Source organism: Embiotoca jacksoni, unplaced genomic scaffold (assembly GCF_022577435.1).
Source record: "Embiotoca jacksoni isolate LCO1_2020_lvr unplaced genomic scaffold, fEmbJac1.0.p SCAF_3, whole genome shotgun sequence".
NCBI classification, from domain to species: domain Eukaryota; kingdom Metazoa; phylum Chordata; class Actinopteri; family Embiotocidae; genus Embiotoca; species Embiotoca jacksoni.
The window spans coordinates 16,038,812-16,062,256 of record NW_027185381.1 but is presented as its reverse complement, the minus strand read 5'-3'; the positions used below and the strand labels follow the sequence as shown (position 1 = coordinate 16,062,256).

The 23,445-nt window shown below is 38.7% G+C and overlaps 1 protein-coding gene across 1 annotated transcript; it reads right to left on the bottom strand.

Annotated features, from left to right (window-relative positions):
- Positions 1–444: 444 nt before the first annotated feature.
- On the bottom strand, positions 445–23,415 carry b4galnt3b (beta-1,4-N-acetyl-galactosaminyl transferase 3b). Its single transcript, XM_069163335.1, has 20 exons — positions 23,280–23,415; positions 16,536–16,591; positions 16,337–16,420; positions 14,290–14,385; positions 13,139–13,229; positions 12,917–13,017; positions 12,754–12,821; positions 10,307–10,385; positions 10,094–10,160; positions 9,744–9,878; positions 9,496–9,605; positions 8,591–8,691; positions 8,295–8,362; positions 6,993–8,190; positions 6,101–6,348; positions 4,825–4,978; positions 4,658–4,730; positions 4,341–4,494; positions 3,550–3,676; positions 445–2,177 (listed from the first exon to the last, which is right to left on the bottom strand). Exons 1-20 carry the CDS (start codon positions 23,413–23,415, stop codon positions 2,066–2,068), a joined length of 3,258 nt encoding a protein of 1,085 aa, XP_069019436.1. The 3' UTR covers positions 445–2,065.
- Between the last annotated feature and the right edge of the window lie 30 nt (positions 23,416–23,445).

The window sequence follows — 23,445 nt, the reverse complement described above, 5'->3', positions numbered from 1 at the left end:
TAAGATAGAAAATGAAAATGATCAAATGCAAGTTTTAAACCCAACAAGGGCGATATACAAACATTCGTACAGAAGAGGACAAGACGGCGCATGTGTTGCAGACCAGCAGGCATAATGCATTGCTAAAGCTTGTTTCAGTTTTCAAACTATAGCCAGAATACCTCAGTTTTCTTTGAATATTTCTCAATAGACTATTTACATACCATATGACAGCTATTAAAAAGTAGTATGTAATAGAAAGGATGCAATAGAAAAGTTTTTGGGATAAATTTATTCATTGGATTTGTCAAGGCCGTGTAAATATAGAAAAATCTGTCCCTGAGTGAAGAGACTTCAAAACTGTACAATAAGGCAAAGGCTAATTCCCTGCAGGAAGAACGGGACGAGGTATATATATATATATATATATATATATATATATATATATATATATATATATATATATATATATATATATAACAGAATAGAGAGGGTTTAAAGAAAAAAAAAAAAAAAAAAGGTATGGAGTGGTTCAGGAGGAAAAGGAAAGGGGAAAGTATCACACATTCAAAATCAAAAGCTAAATTTCAAAAGAATCAATGCTGTGGTCACAGAAAAAAAAGCCCCAAAAAAACTTCACACCAGTTTTAGCAGTGTTACAAATCAAAACCAACATCAAAGTCTGGCATCAGACCAGAACTGTGCAGTGTCTTTGTCGCCCTAAATAACAAGTGAAACTGTTCAACATGTATCAGTTTTGAATGACTGATAAAAAAAAACCACAAAAAAAAGGCACAACAATTTCATTGAACAGGAATGTGAACGACAAGAAAACGCTGTTATTGGTCAAGTTTTAAATAACAATATCATAAATACACAAGATCATGTTTCACAAACTGCATTTTTGTATATGAACTTAATGCATTGACAGTTAAAAAAAAACAACAACAGTATTTCATAGGAGCTTTAGCGTCACAGTGTTTTAACTCTTCTGATAAAGAAACATTAAAATACAGCAGGAAGATCAGTAAAAAGGTCATTAACTGGCTGTGTAGACATTACATACATTTAACATTAGTTGTTGACTGGACCTTAATGTTGTTTTCAAACAGACTTGCCTGACTATTGCCAAACTACTTTTTGACTCTCGAGTCCCTCCACCTACTCAACTTCTAGTTGCAGTCAGTGGCAGTGTAGCAGGCAGCCTGTGACTCTGTCCGACTCAAAGTAACTTTTTGAATTAACAGTCCTTAAAAAAATTAAAATAAATATCAAAATGACACCATTATAAATCACTTCAATATTTCCAATTTTACAGTTTAAGGCTTTTCCTGACTTGTCTGTAAAAACACCACTGAGTACCTGAATAAGCATTACAGCAGAGCAGAATACACATTTAATATAAATGAGAACAAACAGGGGAGGGCAATCAAAAGGTAAACTGAGGTACATGTCTATCCCTAGAAATAACATTAGACACAAATGCAAAAAAAACAAAACAAAAGCCTACAAACATTGATTTAATAAATATAAAGCTTTCTGTAATTTACAACATGAAAAATAATCTAGTCACATATATATATTTCATTTTTGTCATGATGAAAAAAACACTTTTCTACAGTTAAGACTCGTGCAAGACTGGTCTTTGTGATTTAGGACACTTGTGTGTATACATCCTTGGAGAGTGCATTGCAATTTCAGCCTCCAGGTTTGTCTTTGGATCAGATAATGTCCTTGTAGCCAGTAAACTGCAGATCACGGTCTCAGTCAGTGACATTGTTCCCACCACTATCTTCATATTTAGAATCAAAGTCATTAGTTTGTACCCTTTTAGTAGTCAACAGTATATCCAGTGAAATAAACTCTGAGCATATCATTTAGTAAGTATCTCCTTAGCAACGACCTTCAGAGCTGCTACCTGCTTCACAAAGCCTGAGTGAATGAAGACGGTCCCGATCCTGTGCCACACTCTCTGACGGTCAGGATGTCATTACGATGACATAGCAGGTATCACACTTCCACCTTAAAGTGCTCTGGTTGCCATGGCTGTAATCGTGGCGACGTGGTGGTGCAGCAGCAAGCAAGGTCACCTGCGGCTTGCTGACATCTGCCGGTTCCACATGCCACGTTTGGAGTGATAGTGGTGGGAAAAGTTCCTCAAGTAGATCCTCTCCACTTCTAGTCCTGCCTGGAAGATCCTGCAGGCGAGAACAGAGGGGAGATTTTACGTAAGGTGGTTCTCAAACTTTTTAAGTATGTTTACTATGTGGATAAACAGTGAAATAGTAAAATAAACAGATGGTAGCTGTTTTATGTTTTTCACATTTCTTATCATTTAATACAAACTAAATATTTCACCCGGTTGAATGTTTTTCTTTTGTTCTGTTCAAAACTGAAATCAATTTATATCTGTAATAACGGATTTAAAAAAAAAAAAACCAACAACAACAACAACAATTATTTAACCATTATTTAACCAGGAGAGTCCTATTGAGATTAAAAATCTCTTTTTCAATTTTGGCCTCTTGGGAGCAGCGGAAACATCTACATATCATCTTTATAGATGGCAAACTTCTTTGCAAACACTTGCGTGCACATCCAGCAGTTATGGAGCAATATCATTAATTTGGGCTCCGTTACTGGCTGCCTAGTGAATGTAAGTTTGTGTTTGGTTTCTACCTTCTCCTGGGGAGAAATATCTGGCTCTTGTAGCTGTTAAATCTGCTCATCATTTGTGTTGAAAGCAGCTGCCTGCTACAGTCAAAGACAACACTGTGAGAGCAGTTGGGATCAATCAAGAAAGTATTATTGGAGGCCGGAACGCTAAACAATAAGCTGAAATTCATTGGAACAGCTCTGTAAAGCAGAGTGGAGCTACAGATTCAGGTCATGATTTTGTGTAGTTTTCTATGTCATTTACAGAACTTTTATTAGGTGGATTTTAGCATTTGTTGCTTATTTTTTCAGTTTTGATGTGTTTGATAGCACAATTTATAAATGCTTGTTATTGTCACCTTGATGTTTGATGTGGTGAAAGGTTATTCAAAACTGACAGTCACCTAAATGAGGCACTCACTGTGGGAACTTTAAGAAAATGGAAAACAATCCAAGTCTTTTACACCGTTATGTAAAAACAGCCTGTCATGTTCAGTGTCTGCCAGTATTCTCTATTTGCTACTGTCAATAATAACTAGAATTACTTTTGTCTCTACAAGGAACAAGTAGAGATACCCTTTTAATTATCAGTGAAAGGAGCATATTGAGTTTTTCCCCAAATTTGAGTCCAACCTCTCCTTCTAAATGTGTTTACTTGTCTACTGTTGGTGCAGAAATGTGTACCATCCTCTTTAAAATGACAGATTTGTGCCTGAAGCTGTCCTTTGTCACTGACTCTGAAATCATTAATGCAAATTAAAATGCTCCTTTTACTTCTGGTGTCCAAAAAAAAAAAAAAAAAAGGCAAACCAAACAGAGTTAAAATGGTTTTAAAACGTTAACAGGGGAAATGGACTCAAAAAAGTAACAGACAATATGTACACATTAGGAAACACGAGGAGTTGAGGAACTCACCTGTCGAGGAGCTCCCAGTCTTCTCCTCCCCAGCGGTTTGTGAATTCCCTGGTGTTCATCCCACCTATTGCGTCCAGATCGGACTTATAGATTCCCAGCAAGCCAAAGCCATTGACCTCCCAGGAACCTGAAATACAGAGTACAGTCACATATTAATTAATAATTGATGTAGACTATATACAGAACTATTCTGAAAAAAATATTAGTGGTCACATTTATCTATTTTTTTTTAACTAATTTAATTCTACATCTTTTTTTCCCGTTTGGATCTTGTAAGCAAAACCTTTTAATTTACAGCCTGGCAAAACAAGATGCTACAATTCACTAAAGCAGATATAGCCAGTAAGGATTATTTATCTGGGTGTGTTGCCATAGGCAACAAGCTGAGGAAGACAACATTTTAGACTACGTATACTGTATGTTTTATAGTGAATCCCTAAACTGACAAACTAGATGTAAGAGGAGAGAAATCTTGATGCAGAAAAGAGAAAAATGTACAATAAGCAGTTCGATATGTCCCAAATACAGGCAGGTAAAGGCAAGAACATAAAAGGCTTAAAATGGCAATTACTGTAGTTATTGTCTGTTTTCCCTCTTTGCTGTACATCTGCCAAGTTTCCTACATTCAAACTGGGAAACAGATTCAAGAATTTCTCACTGACTTTTAACATTTTCTTGGCCACATGAAAGAACTCTAAATATATTTAGCAGTCAAGTATGAAACGGTTTAGAGTTAGACATCATCATCATGTTGATGTTTTTCAAATTTACAAATATGTATCTGTGCCCACCTCTGGCCTCTAACGGCATAGTACCACAGTCAAGTCTCAGGACTATGGGAGCAAAGGCCATGTATCCCTCCACGCAGTGCTTCCGGATGGTATCGATGATTGAGGGCGGGAAGTGGATGTGGAGGTCACAAAGAAACACAATGCTGTGATCATCCTGAGAGATAGAGGAGGGAAACATTAATATCCAAAGATTTGGTATCATAACCTGGTGACATTTGGTTCGACACAGTGGTTTTAAAATTCTGTTTTAAAATTATAAACATATTAGTGTGGATGCAGCCTTAATGCTTTTTGCTGAGTGATGTTGCAGTGCTCACATTTATCAAGTCAACACCTGCTTGCAGACCAGCGGAGCGCTCAAAGTTCCCACTCAGCTTCACGTACTGGTACCTAATAAATTCCACAAGCACAATCACAGCACATCCATAATATGTATACCTCAATGCAAGTTTGTATTCAGTTTATAAGTGACTCAAAGACATGCCTGGGGAGTGAGGATTTCTGAAGAGCCTTCCTCACATCCATGTCAGTGCTGCTGTAGTCAGTGATGATGAGATTGAAGTTAGCGTCTCCAGTTTGTCTGAACAGTTTCTCCATGTCAGCAATCAGCTGCTGCACCCACCGAGCCTGGTTTTTCACTGCCAGACAAATAAAAAATTATAAGATTATAATTATAATATTATAGAATAGGCTATAGGTTCCTCTCACTGGGTGATCGGACAGATTACATGAGTGCATGCATATAGAAAACCTGCATAGATATATGTGCTCTAAATTATATATATATATATATATATATATATATATATATATATATAGTAAAGGTCAAAACATATAATAACTGATAAAAGAGCTGATAATGATTGTGGTTAAATATATATATATATATATATATATATATATATATATATATATATATATATATATATTTAACCACAATCATTATATATATATATATATATATATATATATATATATATTTAACCACAATCATTATCAGCTCTTTTATCAGTTATTATATGTTTTGACCTTTACTATCCATTAAGGCCATTCACTCTCAAGAGGCACACATCTTTACATGGTAAGAGTACTGTAGCAGTATTAGAAGTTATGTAGATGAAAGATACACCTTGGCATGGCAAGTGACAACATTTTGGTAAAAAACAAAACAAAAAAAACACGCACAGTGAAGAACAACATGCAATGTAACACTCAATAAATCAATCTCACATCAGAACTCTATTATGTGCTTTATGTACTACTATGTAGACGTGTCAAAGACACATCATTGTTGTATTAGATTGAATTCAGTAGTCCTGTCATCACAGTCTCCAGTGTGGCTAACATTTTACTGTTAAGATCTCATCCCAGGGATATTATCCTTGTTCCCGTGCAGGAAGTCTGAATCTTTTGAATCTGACACTGGTGGCCTAACACAAAGCAGATAACACAGGCCTTTCTTTCTTTGAGTAATGAAATATTAACACAGTGTTTAGGATATGACTATTAAGGTCAACGTTGCATTTACAACAGCAGCTCAAATGTCTCTGAAATCCGAACTGAGATTTTGAGGTTAATTTTGTGTAATTTGAAAATATCTTTCACGTTTTTATATCTAAACTGTTGGTAAATAAGCTAAAATATTCCTGAGGACCTTGATGATGAACGTTTCTGTAAACAGCAAAAGGTAAAAGAGTGATTTGGTAAATGCTAAATTTGAATCTTGGACTGAACTGCAATGACCGAGGCTAAAGCAGTACCGGGCACAATGAGGTGGACGGTGGCGAGAGGATTCCAGTGGAAGCCCACTGGGTTGCACAGCGCCAGCTGAGGTTTGGACTGTTGGAAGCGGAAGTCCCTGTCGTGGCGAATGAGAGCATAGATGTAGTGTGACAGACGCAGCAGTTGTCCATTCGCATCTTTCAGCTCCAGCTCCAGAAGGTAGCGGCTACCGTGGACCCCGTCAACACGTTTCACCACGTTAACCACACGCACCAGTGTAAAGTGCCTGTAAGGTCAATCAGAGCCAGGAAAACATAGTGAAATGTAGTGTACATCAATTACAGAATGTTTTCCACATTATTTCATTAGGTATTTAATTATATCAGACACGTGTTTAATTAAAAGATGCAACACGCTCAATAAATACTGCAAAAACTGATTTAAAAACGGCGACTATATTGTACACAGAGTACAACAAAACTGAGAACACCGCTGTGTAATATCACTCAAAAGTTGAATTATTTAAAACTGTACCATCTTACAGTAACTGTAGTATTTTCCTGTTGAAAGGAAAGGTATTAAATCTTATGTATACTTGAAAATAAATATTGCAAATACTGCAAAATATTGATGAAATACAGGCCCCAAAGTACAACATAAGTAAAACGAGTAAAGGTATGTAAACATTAGTAAAAATGAAAAAATAAAGTGTATCCTGTCCGTGTAAAATTATTGTATACTACGGTGTGTATTAGTGATGCATTACTGTGAAAGCATCATTTACACATTACAGTTGGAGGGTACTTAAGTCATTTCATCTTAAATTTTGTTTTTTGCAGAATGGTCACACGCTTTTTAAAAAGGACAAGATGGCGCGCGCGCACGCGCACACACACACACACACACACACACACACACACACACACTTACCCATTGTGCTTTTCATTCAGTTGGTCCATGAAAGCTTTGACCATGGGCAAAGCATCGCTGGAGTGGAGCAGCAGGTTTCCAGAGATGTTGCAGCGCAGGTCGATCCAATCTGAGCGCTGAGCCTGGAGGTCCAGGTGGTTGACCTGGAAGGTTTGGTTCCATTTGACCTGAGTGTCAAACACTGGTGCAGGCGTAAGATCCTCATCATCAGTACCTTCAAACTCCTCTTCTGGTCCCCATAGAGAGTCTCTCTCACCCTCCCTGTTGTCTCTCCTGCTCTTAACCCTGTTGTGAACCTCGTCTTCGTTCCCAACTTGGTCGCCCTCTCCTTTCATATCCGACCACTTTTTGTCCATTTTCCCTCGAGTCTTAGCTCTATAGATGCCGTTTTTTACACCTTGTTGTAGAGGCATATTAATCTCTATCTCTCTTTTCCTGAGGTTTTTTCTGGTATCTATGTCCCTTTGATTTGACCTGACTAAATGGCGGTTGATGTCTCTCATCGGAGTGGCAAAACGCTTGGTGTTGTCTGGCTGGAGCTCCTTCTCTCTGGTTACAAACCGCCACTGATTGGCCACGGTGGGTTCTTCAGGCAGAGGAGCATCCCTCTCTATGTTTTGTAGCCGCGAGTCTTTGAGCCTCTGGATCTCGGTCTGGTTCATTTTATGAAAACTCTGGATCTGATGCTGATCAGAGCCGATTTGTTTAGATGGAATAAGTAGTTGTTGCTTTGCTTTAAGCTGCTCTGTGTCAGCCAGTATCTGTGGATTAATCTCTCCTGGTCTCTCAGCTAATTTGACCTTTTGTCTCTTTGCTGGTCGTAACTTTCGTTTTGGATTTATCCGTTTGACTTTTTTAACTGGGCTCTCTTGTTTAAACTGTATCCAGCTTTGTTTTGAGGCTTGTGTTGGCACTGACTGCAGCCGCTCAGCAGAGTCTTTCCCTTGCCTCCTTTGCAACTCCTCCATGTGCAATCTTGTATCAGAAGAGTTCTCTAGTGTCTTGTTAGTTTCTTGGATGACGAAGGAGAAGATTTTGCGCCTGCGTTTTTGAGCGTAATCATCATAATCATCCCCATAATCTGGAAAAAGGGCGTTATCTATCTGGTCCGCCTGGGGTTCCCTCTCTTTTTCATAGACCTCGTTGCCAAACTCGTCTTCCTCATCCAGAAATGAATTCCTCATCTGGAAACCGAAATCTAACATTCACCAGAAGCAGAGATAGAAAACGAGAGTGAAATGGACTGACAATACAAGAAACTTCGTTTTAAGTTTAGTTTGTTTGTAAAGAAGTATGAAATACCTCTTTCCGTGTTTCCTTTTTCTTGTGTACCTGGACGGTCTAGTTTCATGTATCTAGAGAAACCGTATCTGGATCCCAAGGACAAAACACAAAATGACGTCACGTTAAAGTCACAAATCACTACTTTTACATGCAGCTTTCAAAGAACAAGAAAAGTTTCCCATAGATTGAATGGCATAGCACCCTCTGTTGGTGACACTGTAAAACTATTTCTATATAGTTTCATTTAGTACAGAATATTCCAGCAAGTTTTACTACTCATGGATCTATGTTTGTTTTTTCCTCAGAGGTCTCACATCTTCATGTAGTAAGTGCTCTCATGGTAGAAGCAGCTGTTCTCTGACTCCATGTGTGTGAGTCGAGTGTAGTCGTTTGGGTAGATGAAGGACATGTGGACCTGGGGAGATGAAATGAGACGACACGAGTTTATTGTTTGGTACAAAAAAGAGGTGAGTCATGCTATCTTGTATAATATAGGTCACATGGAGCAGATGGGTGCAGAGATAAGAACAACATACTAATGTGTTTTTTGACTATATACCAGATTTCAGAAGAGATGAGAGGTAAAGTTCAAGTTTAAAAAATTCTCAAAACAATAATTTGCCCTAATTTAATGAGAAAAAAGGCTAGTTAGCGTAGCTTAGCATAAAGACTAGAACAGCTAGCCTGGCTTTGTTTAAAGCACATTAACACAGTCTTTCTAATTTGTTTAATCCATTCAGAACTGAAGTGTGAAAATTAAATGCTGTGGTGCTACGGGGATAAAGCCGGGACATCCTTGAGTCTTGTTGTCATCAAGACGTTGCCAGGCAACCAGCAGAGACTTTAGTAGTAGTTGCACAATTTATCAGGGATTTTTTTTTTGTTCCTAATGGGGGCAGTATATCTTAACTCTCTTTAATTGATCCCCAGGAAATGTAAAATAAACAGATGCAATTTAGATTCCTCAAATAGAAGACACAACTCAGCACAACAGGAACTCATTTAAAAACAAGGCACGAGAGGAGTATTAAAGATGGAAAAAGTGTCTCATATCACTGTGGCACACAATTTCCTCAGTGCTTTCTATATTTTGCAAAAACATGGTTCTCTAATTCCAATACTCTATTGTGGCCCTTGAATAATGAAGAGCAAAGTAATTTGGAGCAGAACCAGCACAAATTACAGTGAAATAAATAAACTATGTAAAGTAAATACATACAAACTGCAGTCCTTGGTAACGGCGCAGGGGAAAGTTTTTGATGATGTAGCTTGGTTTGTACGAGCAGTCAGGCAGAACACCTTGTAGGAACTTGCTGTTTATCAGAGGCACTACAAAAAAAAGAAGAAGCAGTTTTTAACGTAAGATTACTTTGTGCATTTAGAAGGAGAAAATAACTTGCACAATGCTTGCATCCGCTATGATAGGAAATGGAGAAGTGATGACTCAACTGAGCGACAAACACTCACCTTGGTAGAATGAGTCTCGGCGGTCTTCACGTAGCATGTCTGCTGCAGCACTCTGGTGTTTCGTGGGGGTGTGTTGGTGACTTGCAGCCGTCTGTGGTATGTGGCCAACTTCACTCAGTAACAAGGAAGACTCATCTGTGGAATGAGACAGTAGAATGAAATACGTGCTTTGTACTTATTGCACAACAAAGCCACTAACTTACAGTTTTGAGCTCCCTTGCAGAATAATAAAGGAAAACATTTATAGATTATGAGACACTGTGTGATGGAGTTTTAGCTGACCTTCAGACAGATACAGATCCACTGTGATTGATGTCTTTTTAGGTAGCAGGAATGATGTGTGTACTTACTAATATAGAGGGAGAGGTGCTTGGATTCAATCACCATAAACCTAAAGCCCTGGTCCAATAGCTGCCACTGTGTGAAAACAAGCAAAGAGCTGTATGTCAGTCTACTTTATTACTCACATTAAACCTAAAAAATTAACACAGACTTGGCAAAAGATTTGGAACCAATGAAACAAGATGAGAAAAGAGGGAGAGAACATTTTCTGGGATACTTACTGCCACCTCCACATGGTCAGTCCCTCTGTTGTTTTGCTTGTGGATAACTTCAAAAAAGTATCTCCTCTGAGCAAAGAGCCTGTCAGACAGTAAAGGTTCGTATTCAGTACTACGTTAAAGCCACATCAAACATAAAACAGAAATTGTTAACCCAAAGAAATATGATCTCAAAGTTTTAAGCGTGAAGGTCCTGACTCTTCAGAGGGGCTACAGCTGCTCTTACAGTTTTTATAAAAATCACTCATTCCCTCTCTGCCCTCCAGATGATGGAGGATGATAAAGCAGATATTACTTGTCTTTTATATGTCTAAAAATAGTCTATTGGACCCTTTGTTTTGTCTTCGTTATAATTATTATTTTTAAAATTTTGGCTCCTATTAGTGTTGAAACAGATACCAGTATGAATGTATGCATGTTATTTATAAAGCACCTTCAAAACAACATATGATCGACCAAAGTTCTGTACAATCCAGGATGAAACAATAAAACAGCGTATCTAAAATTCCCAATAAGGTAATACAGGCAGACCTTTTCTTGCTAACTTGGCTGTGGGTTTTAACTTTAGACTTAGAACCACTAAGAGATGGAGAAGATCTGCTATCAACTGACAGACTCTTCAAAAGGTTCGGCATGTAGACTGACAGAGCGCTTAGCCCTTAGTCGTGCTCTTTAAACACAGTGAGGTTGTGAAAAGATCTCAGCTGCCTGGGGAAACAGTGAATATGAATCATATCAGAACTATGAGAGGGGAGTTAGGCCTTGTAATAATTTCAAAACAAACACAAAAAATATTTTCAACTGAATCCTGAAAAAGTACTGGAAGCCAGTAACAAACTGGTAACAAACTTAGATAATCCCCAAACATTATTATCTAATTTGGATTCTCCTGGGAGGATTTTTGTTTACTTTTGCTGTATAACATTGTTATTGGGTGCGTTGATACATTTGTCAAATTTCTCTGTGCATGTAAAAAAATAAATATAATATAACTTGTTAATATTAGGTTCACTTATGATTTTATATCTTCAAACATAAACATTTACACTTTATACCCACATACATGCAACATACTTTTTGAAATCAAATCAACTGCACATGCACTTGCATTTTCTGTTGTTGGTGTCAGCTCACCAAACTGGTCTACAGCCTACAAACTTTCCTACCCAGTTAATAGTAAACCACGCCCACGCTGTGTGACAAGGCTTTCCAGCATGCAGGCAATAATGGTGTCTCAAAGTTAGACATGGTTGTGTAATTTTTTTTCCAGCACCTACATCATAATGATGTGGTTTTACCATAGAAACAGAAGCATACACATTTTTACAATGAAATGCTTGTACTTGGGCTGCTAGGTTTGAGGTACTTACAGTTAAGCATTGGTTTGATGTGCTTAAAGGGACACTCCTGCAATTTGTCAGTGTTATTTTGCATGTGCTTTTCTTATTGGTTTGAGATGGAAGAATCTCAGCTAGAAAAAGGCAACACAACCTACTTTATATTGCTGTAGCAATCAGGATCTCAACAATACTTAAACCAGTTTTTGGTTACAGTTGGGGGGTGGCTTTTTACTGCCCGAGGGAGATGCCACTATTAATTAAAACTACACAATTCAGAGAAAGCACATTGTCAGAGTTTGAGTCATAACAAATAATGCCCAAGGTAATTATTTGTGTATGTCTGTATTAGGGATGGGTAATGATTTTTCATTTTTTCATTAAACAATTAAAAAAATTCATTGTTCATGCAACCGTCGTCTGAATTTCCGTTGTTTTTACTGGCTCCTGGTAGTAATACATTACTACTGCAAGAAGGTGGGGGTAATACAAAATAAAAGCTGTTTTCTAACTGCTAATAAACAGCAAACAGGGGGGAAGGAAGAACATATAGATGTCAAACCCTGATAAAACATGTGCAGTGCTCTGAGATTAGATGCTAAAAACAGCAGAAATATGCAAAGACTAATACTGTCAGAATTCTTTATGTAGAACAAATAACACAAAAATTAGGTGTAGTGTAAATTCTGCCGGGTCACACTAACATATCATAGCACCTAGCAGACAGGCCATCTGCAGATCAACAATCAATGGCTAGCTTTTTCACCGGACAAAGTAAGTTTGATGTTGGATTTGGAGAGCAAACAATGGCCCTGATCTCAAAGATGGAGCTAAAGACATGCTTCTCAGCTTTGTCAAGACGAGGGTTTAAGGTTTACATGTTTGATGGTACTTGAGCCAGAGCCACAGTGCGAGTTAGTTTCTCTTTCTAAGTGTGTTTGTCTGTGTACATGCAGCGGAGGGTCTTCAAATAATAACTGAATAATTCTCAGCGAATATGGAAGAGTATTTTTACACAGTCTGCGCACACACAGCACAGAATTTGAATTTACACATATTGTTGAGCACAGCTATTGATCTGACACTACAAAATCTAGTTTGGGTTCAACTCACCTAACTGGTGTGGAGGTCTGACTGGCATACTTCTCAAATTCGCCCGGGGCTGTCCACTCTGTGCCAGTCTAGAAAACAAAAACCATCACGCATACAAATATTACAGATACAAGTGTGAGAAAAATGACAAGTCGACATTTGAGGAGATGACAAGTAGGCATACCTTTCCAACCCATGCCAGCAACTGCAAGTTCAGGGGAGAGTCATCTGTGCTGAGCCACAATTCAGAGTTGTCATCAGAGCTCAACGCAAACAAAAACTCTCCTGAGAGAAGAGAAGAAAAAAGGAGACAAAGATATAAAGAGACTGACAGAGGGCGTACAGTATGACACGTATGTACTGTGAGGTAACAGGCAGCAACTAAATGAAAAAGTAAAAGATGTACCATTAGTATATGGATGTAGATAACCAAATATCCTGAGCCCATAGTTGGTCCACTGAGGAGAGACAGCCAGCTTCTGCACTGTAGTCCTGGACTAAAAGAGCGATGAAAGGGAAACACTGAGGATCAGCCATGATGTTGACTCAAAGTGAGACTACATTTCGAGTCCAGGGGCATGAGGATCTTGCACGTGGATGTAGAATGCACCTCTGAGTGAAACAAATGTGTGAGTGTATTTGCCTACGGTTGTGTCAGAGTGTGTGCAGGAATGTCTTCTTTGCCACATAAAACACTCTGTTGCACTTCTGTCAGCTGAACAATTACACAACCAGTGAGTGATATGGAACTGTGTGTGACAAAATAATCCTGGTGATGTTGTGGTCTGGTGTAAAACTAGAAAAAAAAGTTTCTGACCAAAATCCAACACCCATCACCGATATCAACTAGAAGGGCACTCTGCCAAGGCCAGAAGCCCAATCTTCTATAACATGGGAATCTGCAACCATAACTACTATTTCTGCATATATTTACAACTGTGCTGATGCTACAAACCGGTTCCAGTTTTCCCCTAAGAAACTCTTGTCCCACAGTGCTCCATAATGACTGCAAGTTGTATTAAGTTTAAGCAACAGCATGTGTATTCCTGAGCATGTGGATTGTGATATGGAGTCATCGTATTTCGGAACTAGCCATTTTGTCACTACTGCACTTAATTACCGTCTACTGGATTTAAATATGTATGTCATTTAGTAGGCCAAATGCCCTATTTCACAATGTTAATGAAAAAAAATTGTGCATCCACCCTGTAATTCAGATCTGTTCCAAAACTGCATGGGTTCCTTCTTTGCCCATTCTACACCTTTCCACCAGGTTTCATGAAAAACAGGCCCGTAGTATATTGCTGGGGAGTGTATAAAAAGCTAGTGGATTTTTTTGTGTGAAACAAAGGCTTTAAATTTGGAACGGATAAACACAGTCACTGCATTTCGCTGGCCAAAGTACAGCTGAGGCTGACGGGAATGTCTTTTGTTTTGCAGGTATTTGGTCATAAACCTGTGACTTGACCTGCCCGAAGGACTAAAATTGTAAATTATTAGTGAAACATAATTTCTGAATAACTGAGCAAAGTGAGAAGATTTCAGAGTCTGACTCACATGAGGATACAACGGGTAGTGCAGGTTCTTGCGGATGTCATCTGTGGAACTGCCACACCAGTCCTCAAAGACATGCAGATTGGCCTGTCCCTTATACTGCAGGAAAAGAGACGAGAGAGGTGACGGTGTTAGGAACACACCAGTGTTTGTGCTGCAGTCATTCAGCAGAGGGGACAATTGACCATCTGGCCTCAGTACTTGGCAAACTAAAACCAACAAATACACACTTCCTTAAACACCACTTGTACAACAATACAGTGACAAAATTGCTGCTTTCAACAACCACCCAATTCCTATAATCCACACCTCTTCCTATATGTAAACATGTCTAAGCAAGTCTGTTCACCCAAACCACAAGACAACATACATTCTCTCTTATGTTAAATAGTAAGGAGCCATGTGGATAGTTTTGGTTTATTTCAAAATAATACTAATAAAACCAAAGCTATCTTAATGAGTAGATACCAGCAGAGCTTAGTGAGCAAATGTTTTCTGTGTAATCTGGAAAAGTTGACCCTTTATGTAAACAGTGTTTACTGTCAACATGGGTAACAGGAAGGACCACAGGAAGTGGGTGACAATGGAAGTCACATTTCAAACTACCTCAGTGAAAGTCAGTAGGAAACATGGAAACACGTACATGTAAATGGCGAGGCAGTCGCATTTCAGTAGGAGCCCAGGTGTACTGTAAACGGACACCTATGTGACATCTGCCAAATAGGCCATGTTATCTGATCTGTCTGTGTGTGTGCATGTGTGTGTTGATTGTAGCACAGGGACAGAATACTGCAGGACAGTGCCAAAACTAGTCCAATAGTTCTTCAGATTTTATCCAGCTAAGCGTTCTGCTGTCATTAGCACATCTATAATCATTTAAATCTAATCTTTAGTTAAATATCAGCATGACCCTGACTCTGATGTTCAGACAAAAGGCTGTATGGTTATTGCTTGTAATTATTTAACAAGAATTTTGTAGTAGGTCCATGATCAAAGGACACTTGAGTCTAGGAGTCGGACATTATTTGCTGTAGAGCTAAATTTTATTGTATTTAAATGATTGTTTTGTTGCAATTTTTTTAAACTTCCCTTCCAATCAGCAGTGTCCTAAATCTGCTGTGACATTAATAAAGTTCTGTGCTGTCAACATGTTGAGAGACCTCAGCTGGACTTCATCTTCTGCTGATGGAACTCAAACTGTTAGAAAAACTGAAAGATTATGATTTACTGCAGAATTTAAAATAATTACTCATGTAAATAAACCTTCAACACCCTCAGACATAACTTAAGAAATGTTTGGTTATAGAAGTGGGCAATATGGGTAAAATCTTCTGGGGCATGTATATTAGGGCTGGGAAATACATTGAAAATATATCGATATTGTGACATGAAACTAGATATAGTCTTAAATTTTGGATATTGTAGCATATTGATTTGGCATACATGTTTTCTATTCCTTGTTTTAAGGCTGCATTATAGTGGAGTGATTTCGTTTTCTGAACTTACCAGACTACTCTAGCTCTTCTATTATATGCTCTTACCCACTAAGTCATTATATTCACATGACTGATGATTTATAAAATCTCATTGTGAAAATATTTTGTGAAAGCACCGATATATTACAATATTGATATCGAGGTATGTGGTCAAAAGTTTTGTGATACTTGATTGTCCTTATTACCTAGTAATACTCTTGGAGTGTGGACCAGATCCAGAAAAAGACCTCTTGGCACACACACAAACATGATCACTGGGACTATTACAATGTTAATGTGAAGTTGGGTTACATTGGCCTGGAAAGCCAGGCACAGCAACAGCTTCCCTTGGACATGAAACATGAGGTGCGAGCAACTGGCCAAACCACAGCCCTGCTTAATATAGTGGAAATACGAGGACCCTAAAGCAATGGAAGCTGCTGTAGCAGAATCTGCAGCAGGGAAGACACTGAAAACAGAAGCAAATGCACTGACGTGAGAGGGAATTGAGCAAGCCCAGGCAGGCTATTCAGAGTTCGAAGGAGGTGATACGTAGTATGCACACATGCACACACCTCTGGTTTCCAGGTTTGTGGAGTATAACTGGAGATCCAAGCAGTTGCATCCTCCACAGGCTGTGGTCGATGGTCCCTTCTCACCTGGAAAACACATATTAAGTTTGGTTTAACTTTAGCACAGTTTCCTTCACCCCTCTCTGCAAAAAAAACTTAATTTTTTTCTGTTAGTGCTTCTTTCTCCATGCGCTATCCTTACCCTTTCATCAGATATGGCTCTTCTCCAGCTGCTGCCGTCAGCCTCGGGATTCATACCTGAGGAAATGGGTGAAAACATTGAGGGCATTGCATGGCGGACAGGTAAATATACAAAAACTGTTGACAGATAGGTAGTCTCGCATAGCCAAACCACCGTGCTGTGCCAGCGCTGGAGAACAGCCTAACGGCACCCATACGCATGTTATTCTAGGACACAGGCAAAAAAAACAAACAAAAAAAACAGTTGTCTTGGTTGTAAACAATCACAATCCTCTTGGGCGGCACTAAGTCCAGGATGCAGCGATGGTGCCCTTGCAAAAATAGTGTTAATATTATTATTATTATTATTATTAATATCATTATATAGGGGGGGCATTTGCACAGGGGGAGGCAAAGAAGGCCTGCCTTATTGCATAATCCACATCTTTGTTAAACATTTTCAGCATGTCAGTTGTTGTTACTTCCTGTTGCAACACGGATGTTGAAAATGGTAATGCAAAGATAGCAGTAGAAAAGAATAGTGTTGACTGAATTATACCAATATTCAGTCAGACTAACAGATGGGCAACACTGTCATGTGGTCTCTTCTATTGATTTGAAAGGGATTTGTGATTTCCCCAGGAGGTGGAACAAGTTGTTACCCTCGCACTGGCTTTTTACTGACTTTACTTTCAAACAAAACATATTCTAATCCTGAAAAAGCATGTGGCTTTACCTGCTTGTTATGACTGGCGACATAAAATAAAATCAGTTGAATCAGATTTAGCTGCGATGATGTTTGGAGAGCTATAAACGACAACTCTAGTGCTAATTATGATGAATCTCAAATCATTCTGGTACAATGCCAATTCCTGCAAACAGCACACCCCTAGACCGAGTGTAATTACTCTAACTTGTTTGATGGTTGATAGTAGGTCACATATGCGTGAAACCAGATTTCCAGTCTTTCCTATAAAAGACTCCATTTCTTGCAGGCTTATGTTACACAAACAATGAAGCCCAGTGTCCTAGGGGAGTGTCACCCACTCCCTGTTCCAATTCACTGCTGATGACCACAGAATGTAACGCCTATCAGTCGCAGCCTCCAAACAGCCATGGCACTCCTGTGTTGGCAAAAATCCCTGGCACTCTGGCAGAGCAGATGCAGAAATATTAGTCCTCCCAACCTCCTCCGTCATCTTCCGAATTATAGGGCTGCGTGTATTTTAAAACAGGACCTCAGTGTTTGTTTGTCTTTATGAGCTTGTGGTATCTGTGAGTGAGCTAGGGTTACAGTGCTTGTGAAGGTCTGTCATTATCACCAGGGTGGGGATCTCCCCCCGCACACACACACACACACACACACACCCTTGAGAGACGGGGGCCAATTTTGGCAACACAAGTAATTCTAGAGTGTTGGTTAAGAAAGGAGTATTTTTATCTCCATCTGCTCTCATTCAGCTTCCCTACCAACCATTTCTGTTGCCTTTTTTTCCACAATATTCATAACTTTGGTCAAATTCACTGAGCAGAGCTGAAATGTTTTCAGTTGCTTTCTGTCTTCACATAGGGGCACAAAAAGTAAATCAAAACAACTAAAAGACTTTTCAAGTGGCTATTCTATGTGTCTGTTCAATGTTTTGGTTTATTTTGTCCAGTTTGGATGCTCTATTCCAGCTTTAGCGCAGATCTCCCCTGAAACAGCCATAAAATGTCCCTACTGTACAATTTGTTTGGACTGCACTTATATGTGGATTTGAGGGGAGAGGCTATGTGGAAGCCAGCAGAACAAAGGACAGTCAAACATGCAATTTACATCGGATGATGACGAACAGTCCAAAGTGCATGTATTAGGACAGTTACATGTTTTCTTCCCCAGGTGTTGTGCCTGTTTCCTCGTCAACAAATAAGAGAAAACTTCAAAACCAGAACCTCAGCGGATTTACCAAAAGAGGAAAACCCTGATAAACTTCAAAAAGTAAACAAACGTACAAAAAGAAAGGAGTGAAGTCATATGGACTGAAATAACCAAAAACAAATCAACCTGTACCAAAAACATAAAAAGAGGAAAGTAGAAAGAAACACCTTATGACCAAAATCTTACACCACCTTATCTTTCAAACATAGTAATACTTTTGTTTGGCTTGGGCATGTTTGGTACCAGTTGAACTGGCATTTATTGATGACTTCCCTGCTGACAGAATCAACAGGGTGAATGCAGAAGTATTGAGGACCATTTTTGTGGTCAGATTGAGCCAAATATATCATCATTCAGCAAAACAATGATCCCAAACATACGACCAAATCAACAATGATCCTAAACATACAAACAAATCAACAAAAATGCTTCTCAAGATGAAGAGGTGGAATATCCTCAACTGGCTGAGTCTATCACCTCAACTCAATCACACTGAGTTTGTAGTGCACTTGCTGAAGACCAGACTAAAAGCAGAGACCCCAGAACGAGCAAAATCTAAAGATGGTGTCACCAGAGAAGATAGAGAGTGTCTGGAGCCGTCTGTGGGTCAAAGACCTCACACAGTCTTTCACTGCGAAGGATTTTCCACAAACATAATGATTTTGTTCAACACCATGTGTATCTGTCCAAACATTTTTGAAGACCAAAACTTTGGCCGCTGTGTGTTAAAAGAGCCGTAGCTGCATCACACAGGTGTAAGCCTATTTAAATTAAAGCTGAGATTTGGCACTTCAACACAGCAGCCATTATTTTATTTCAAATTGAATGTGCCAAAGCACAAATACTATAACAGGAGTAATTAGAACAAAGGCTCTGTATAACTGTGAAACTTACTTACATTTTGAACTGCATAGTAAACGATCATGGGTCAGTACCACACTGCAGACTGGGTAATGCCGAAATGTTTTCCAATGAAAAATACCAAAACTGTAAGAGTTATTATCATGAACGCAACTAAAGCTTTGTAACTTTTCCCAAAGGATTAGTCCAAAATGAGGTACAGGCCCAGTACAGAGAATCACCACATAAAAATCACCTGACCACCCTGGCAGTCATTTCTCCATCGGGACATTTATTAACCAAGTCACTTCATACGTTATCTATGTTGTTAAGTACCCATGTGGCCTGCATGTGGGAAAAACAAGCCTTCCCTTAAAAGACCCACATCTCAAGCCTTGAGCTTTTAAGCATTCCTGCAGCAACCTGTGCTGCCAGTCTCACATCATTCACCTAGCTGAAGTTTACAGTGATGAAGAACCAAAAGAAGGCAATAGGCTCTATTTCATAATATTAGACCCTTTGATGGGATCTATAGTTTAGCTAAGGCCCGAGCACCGAATGGTGCGAAAGCCCTCTTTGTTTTATTATGCATTTCCTTTAGCTCTCCATCTATATTCTCATTGGATGATATTAGTATATGTGCGCAAGATCATAGAATCAGATTTATGTTTATATAGTGAGCAGTAAAACCGGCATTAAAGGTGATAACATTTATGAAATGTAATGCTTAATGCCAAGTAGGGGTGGGCACTAAAATAATATCATGATATTTCAGGGTATTTCTGCAATTACGCTATTCTTAACAATATGACAAAATATTAAAAAAAAAAAAAAATTCATTGTTGATCTTAATGTTGTACACGTGATCTTTTGTAACCACTTCACTTCCACACGACTGACGTCACGCCGCTGTTTGGAGCAAACTCATCCACTGTGGAGCCGCTTTCAGCCATGCTTATTGTTGGTGTGCATAACTTATGCATGTAAAATATGATGTCATGATGCCAAGAATACTGACATTAGTCATGATATGAATTCTTTTGTCATACTAAAGATTATATAAATGTTTATGTGAACAATATGATATGACACACCCATCATGCCCAGTGTATTTGTGAATGGATTAACAGCTCTAGAAGCTACAATATGTGGCACTTATCCATGCAATGTACTTGTCTCTATAAAAATAAATCTTAAATACCCACTCCAATGACAATCAAGTTATTATCCTTGTAGAGAAGAAGAATCATGAGTAAAAAAAAATAAATAAAAGCCAACGCTGAGCATTTCCACTTTGAACTGCATTGACCACCAACAGTCTCAAAAACAAATTCAGTCAGCCAGGGTTTCATGTGTCACATAAGTAAGGAACCCATCCTATCAACTTGCAGGGTGGCACTTTTCATTATCATCATGCTGCCAGTATGAGCTGCAAACAACCAGTGGAGGGGTGGGTGGACATTTTGGCAGGGACTGTTTGCATATTCATGGCTCTGCAAGTACTGAATGAAGGCAGAGGTGTTGACTTACCATCTAAGCCACTCTAAAGGCATTAGGGGATTATTTTATCTTGAAAAAAAACTTCTAAATATGTCATTTAGATGAACAGAGATGAGTTTTATTAGTTAAATGAACGAATGAATGAATGAACGAACTCCAAATCTTCACTTAATGTTGCGTCATGAGGAAACTTCGTATAGGTAAGAATATTTAATATTTGTTTTTGGTGAACCATGCAAATTACTTAAGATGTGAATCACTAATTACAATAAGAGCTTACAATAGGAGCCACATGAGTGCATTATTATGCACAGCTTCCTTGTATGGATTTAGATTGAATTAAGTCAGTTTTCAGCTGTCTCAAAGCATTTAAAAACTATTTTATAATGATAAAATGTATTTACTTTAGTGGTCATAATTTAATGAGAGATTTATTGACATAACTCGTTGTTTTTACCTGGACTTACCTCAAATGTCTGTCTGACATGTTTATTTACCGCATGTGTCCCATAAAACTTTAATTTCACTCAAGGCAGTTTAAAACAAACAGCATGCTTAAGACTACATGCCATGATAGTTGATCGATAACTTTTCAAAATACGAGTTTGTTTTCTTATTGAAAAGCATAATTAAACTAAGTAACCGGAACACCAAGCTAGCTTTCACCGCAAACACCACACAATCCAAGAACAATGCTGACAATTTGTGTGTCTAAATGCCCACCTGTCATTCTTACACATTTAGATCTTAATATTGTTCCTTCTGCTCTGTCTGAAGCCCCACTGTGATGACGGGGCTACAGCACAGGAATGCGAGTACATATAGGCAAGCCCTGTAATGTAGGTCTGAGGCGTGTGTTTACACGCCGAGGCTTTGTTCAAAGTCACGTGTTGTTACTCCTCTCTTGTGGGTGGACACCAACTTCACTATTGTCACCTCCATCCACTCTGGAGTGGTGACATCCTTGTGTTAGACTTGAGTGTGAGTGCAATGCAACAGATGGCAAGCAGAGGTGTAAATAAGGTAAAGGGCAGGGAGCTTGGTTACCCAGTGTGAGACGAGACTTCCTTCGGAGTGTCAACCTGCGATCTGACCTCCCCCATCCCCCCTCTTACTGGCTCTCTTACTTTAAAACGCACACACACATTGCTCCACATATTTAAATCAACCTGTTGTTTCACCTGCTGTTGGCTGAGGCTTCCTAAGCAAATGGGCCTTACATCATTAAAGAAAAGTAAAGGTTGATATATTCATGCTCAAATAGAGGCTTTAAAGGATTATGCATTTCCAGTTATTTAAACGTATTCCATTATGTGATTTTGCACTGAATGACCAGAAAACCTCTGCAAGATGTAATCCAATCCAACAGCGGTGGAACCTAACAAAGTACATTTACTCAAGTAGTACACATAACTTACTTGAGTATTTCCCTTTTATGCAACTTTATATATCTACTCCACAATATTTCTGAGGCAAATATTGTACCTTTTGTCCACTACATGTGACTGACAGTTTTTAGTTACTTTTCAGATTACAATTGTTCATGTCCATCCTGTCCAGTGAAAACCACACATCTCCAGATTTGCTAATTAGGAATTAGATTTTTTTTTAAATTTTTTTATGATAAATTTAAGGATTATGTGTTCCTTTATGGGTTGAGAAAATTCTCCTGGTTTACCAACAGCGAAGCGGCATATTACTGTTGTAGCTGCTGCAGGTGGAGCAAGTTTACTTTATATACAGTTTCATATACAGACAGCAGATAAATCTGAAGGGTCACTCTGGGGAGGGATATTGTGGGTGGGTTTGGGGTCCAGTGACAGTAATACAAAAAAAGAAAAAGAAAAATAGAGAAGAAAATGCAGACTGTCATTCCAGTTCATGCAACATAAAGATTATGAACAAAACACACAAAGGAAAAACATAAGATATCCCAGTCACTGGGATAGGAAATAAGAAAAAACAAAGTTCTGATACACACATCTGTTCTGAGTTTATGGACTTTTTTTTGAAAACCATGTGAGAAGTGTAAAGAAAATAATCCCTATTTGGCGGAACTGTTAACAATTCAGACATCTGATGCTGTTTTTAGTAAAACGACAGAGAACAAAAAGGTAGCAAAGCACAAGTTTCGTCTTCACCAATGCGTGTTATTTTACAAGCTTGTTATATTATCCGCTGTGTCAAATCTTCATCTTAAATGTAACTGAAGCCGTCAAACAAATATAGTGGAGTCGAACACAAGAGTTGAAATATAAAGTAGCATCAAATGGAAGTACTCCAAATTAAAAACAATTAAAACATCTTAAGTTACTGCTTTTCTAGTAACTTCTTTTTACCCTTCCATTTGATTGCAGCCCAATCTTTGTGTAAATTTAGTTCTTGCTTTTCCTCATATTGTTGCAAGTTGTTTGTAGACCGAGGCTCAGTCTAAATGGTGCATCACTTCTACAAAGTGACAAACACTTGTTGAGTAACAGTGTACGGAGCTGTCAACCACGGACTTACCGATGTCGTTGCTCCCTGCTTTTGCAGCAACCATCTCATGGTACACGGCCACAGCTCCGACCAGCAGAATCGCCCCAAGCAGAAGATATTTAACATTTCGTCGCAGTTTCTTCAAGGGGAAAAACGCCGCGATCATCTTGGCTCCCGGGCGAGACTTGCTCCCGAG

Bases quoted from the DNA above. Each gene is read 5' to 3' on its own strand.
- b4galnt3b (XM_069163335.1), bottom strand. From the start codon at position 23,415: ATGATCGCGGCGTTTTTCCCCTTGAAGAAACTGCGACGAAATGTTAAA. The intron at 16,421-16,535 runs GTAAGGATAGCG...TGTGTTTTCCAG, and splicing joins GAGCCATATCTGATGAAAGG to GTGAGAAGGGACCATCGACC. The intron at 13,018-13,138 runs GTACATCTTTTA...CTCTTCTCTCAG, and splicing joins TCTACATCCATATACTAATG to GAGAGTTTTTGTTTGCGTTG.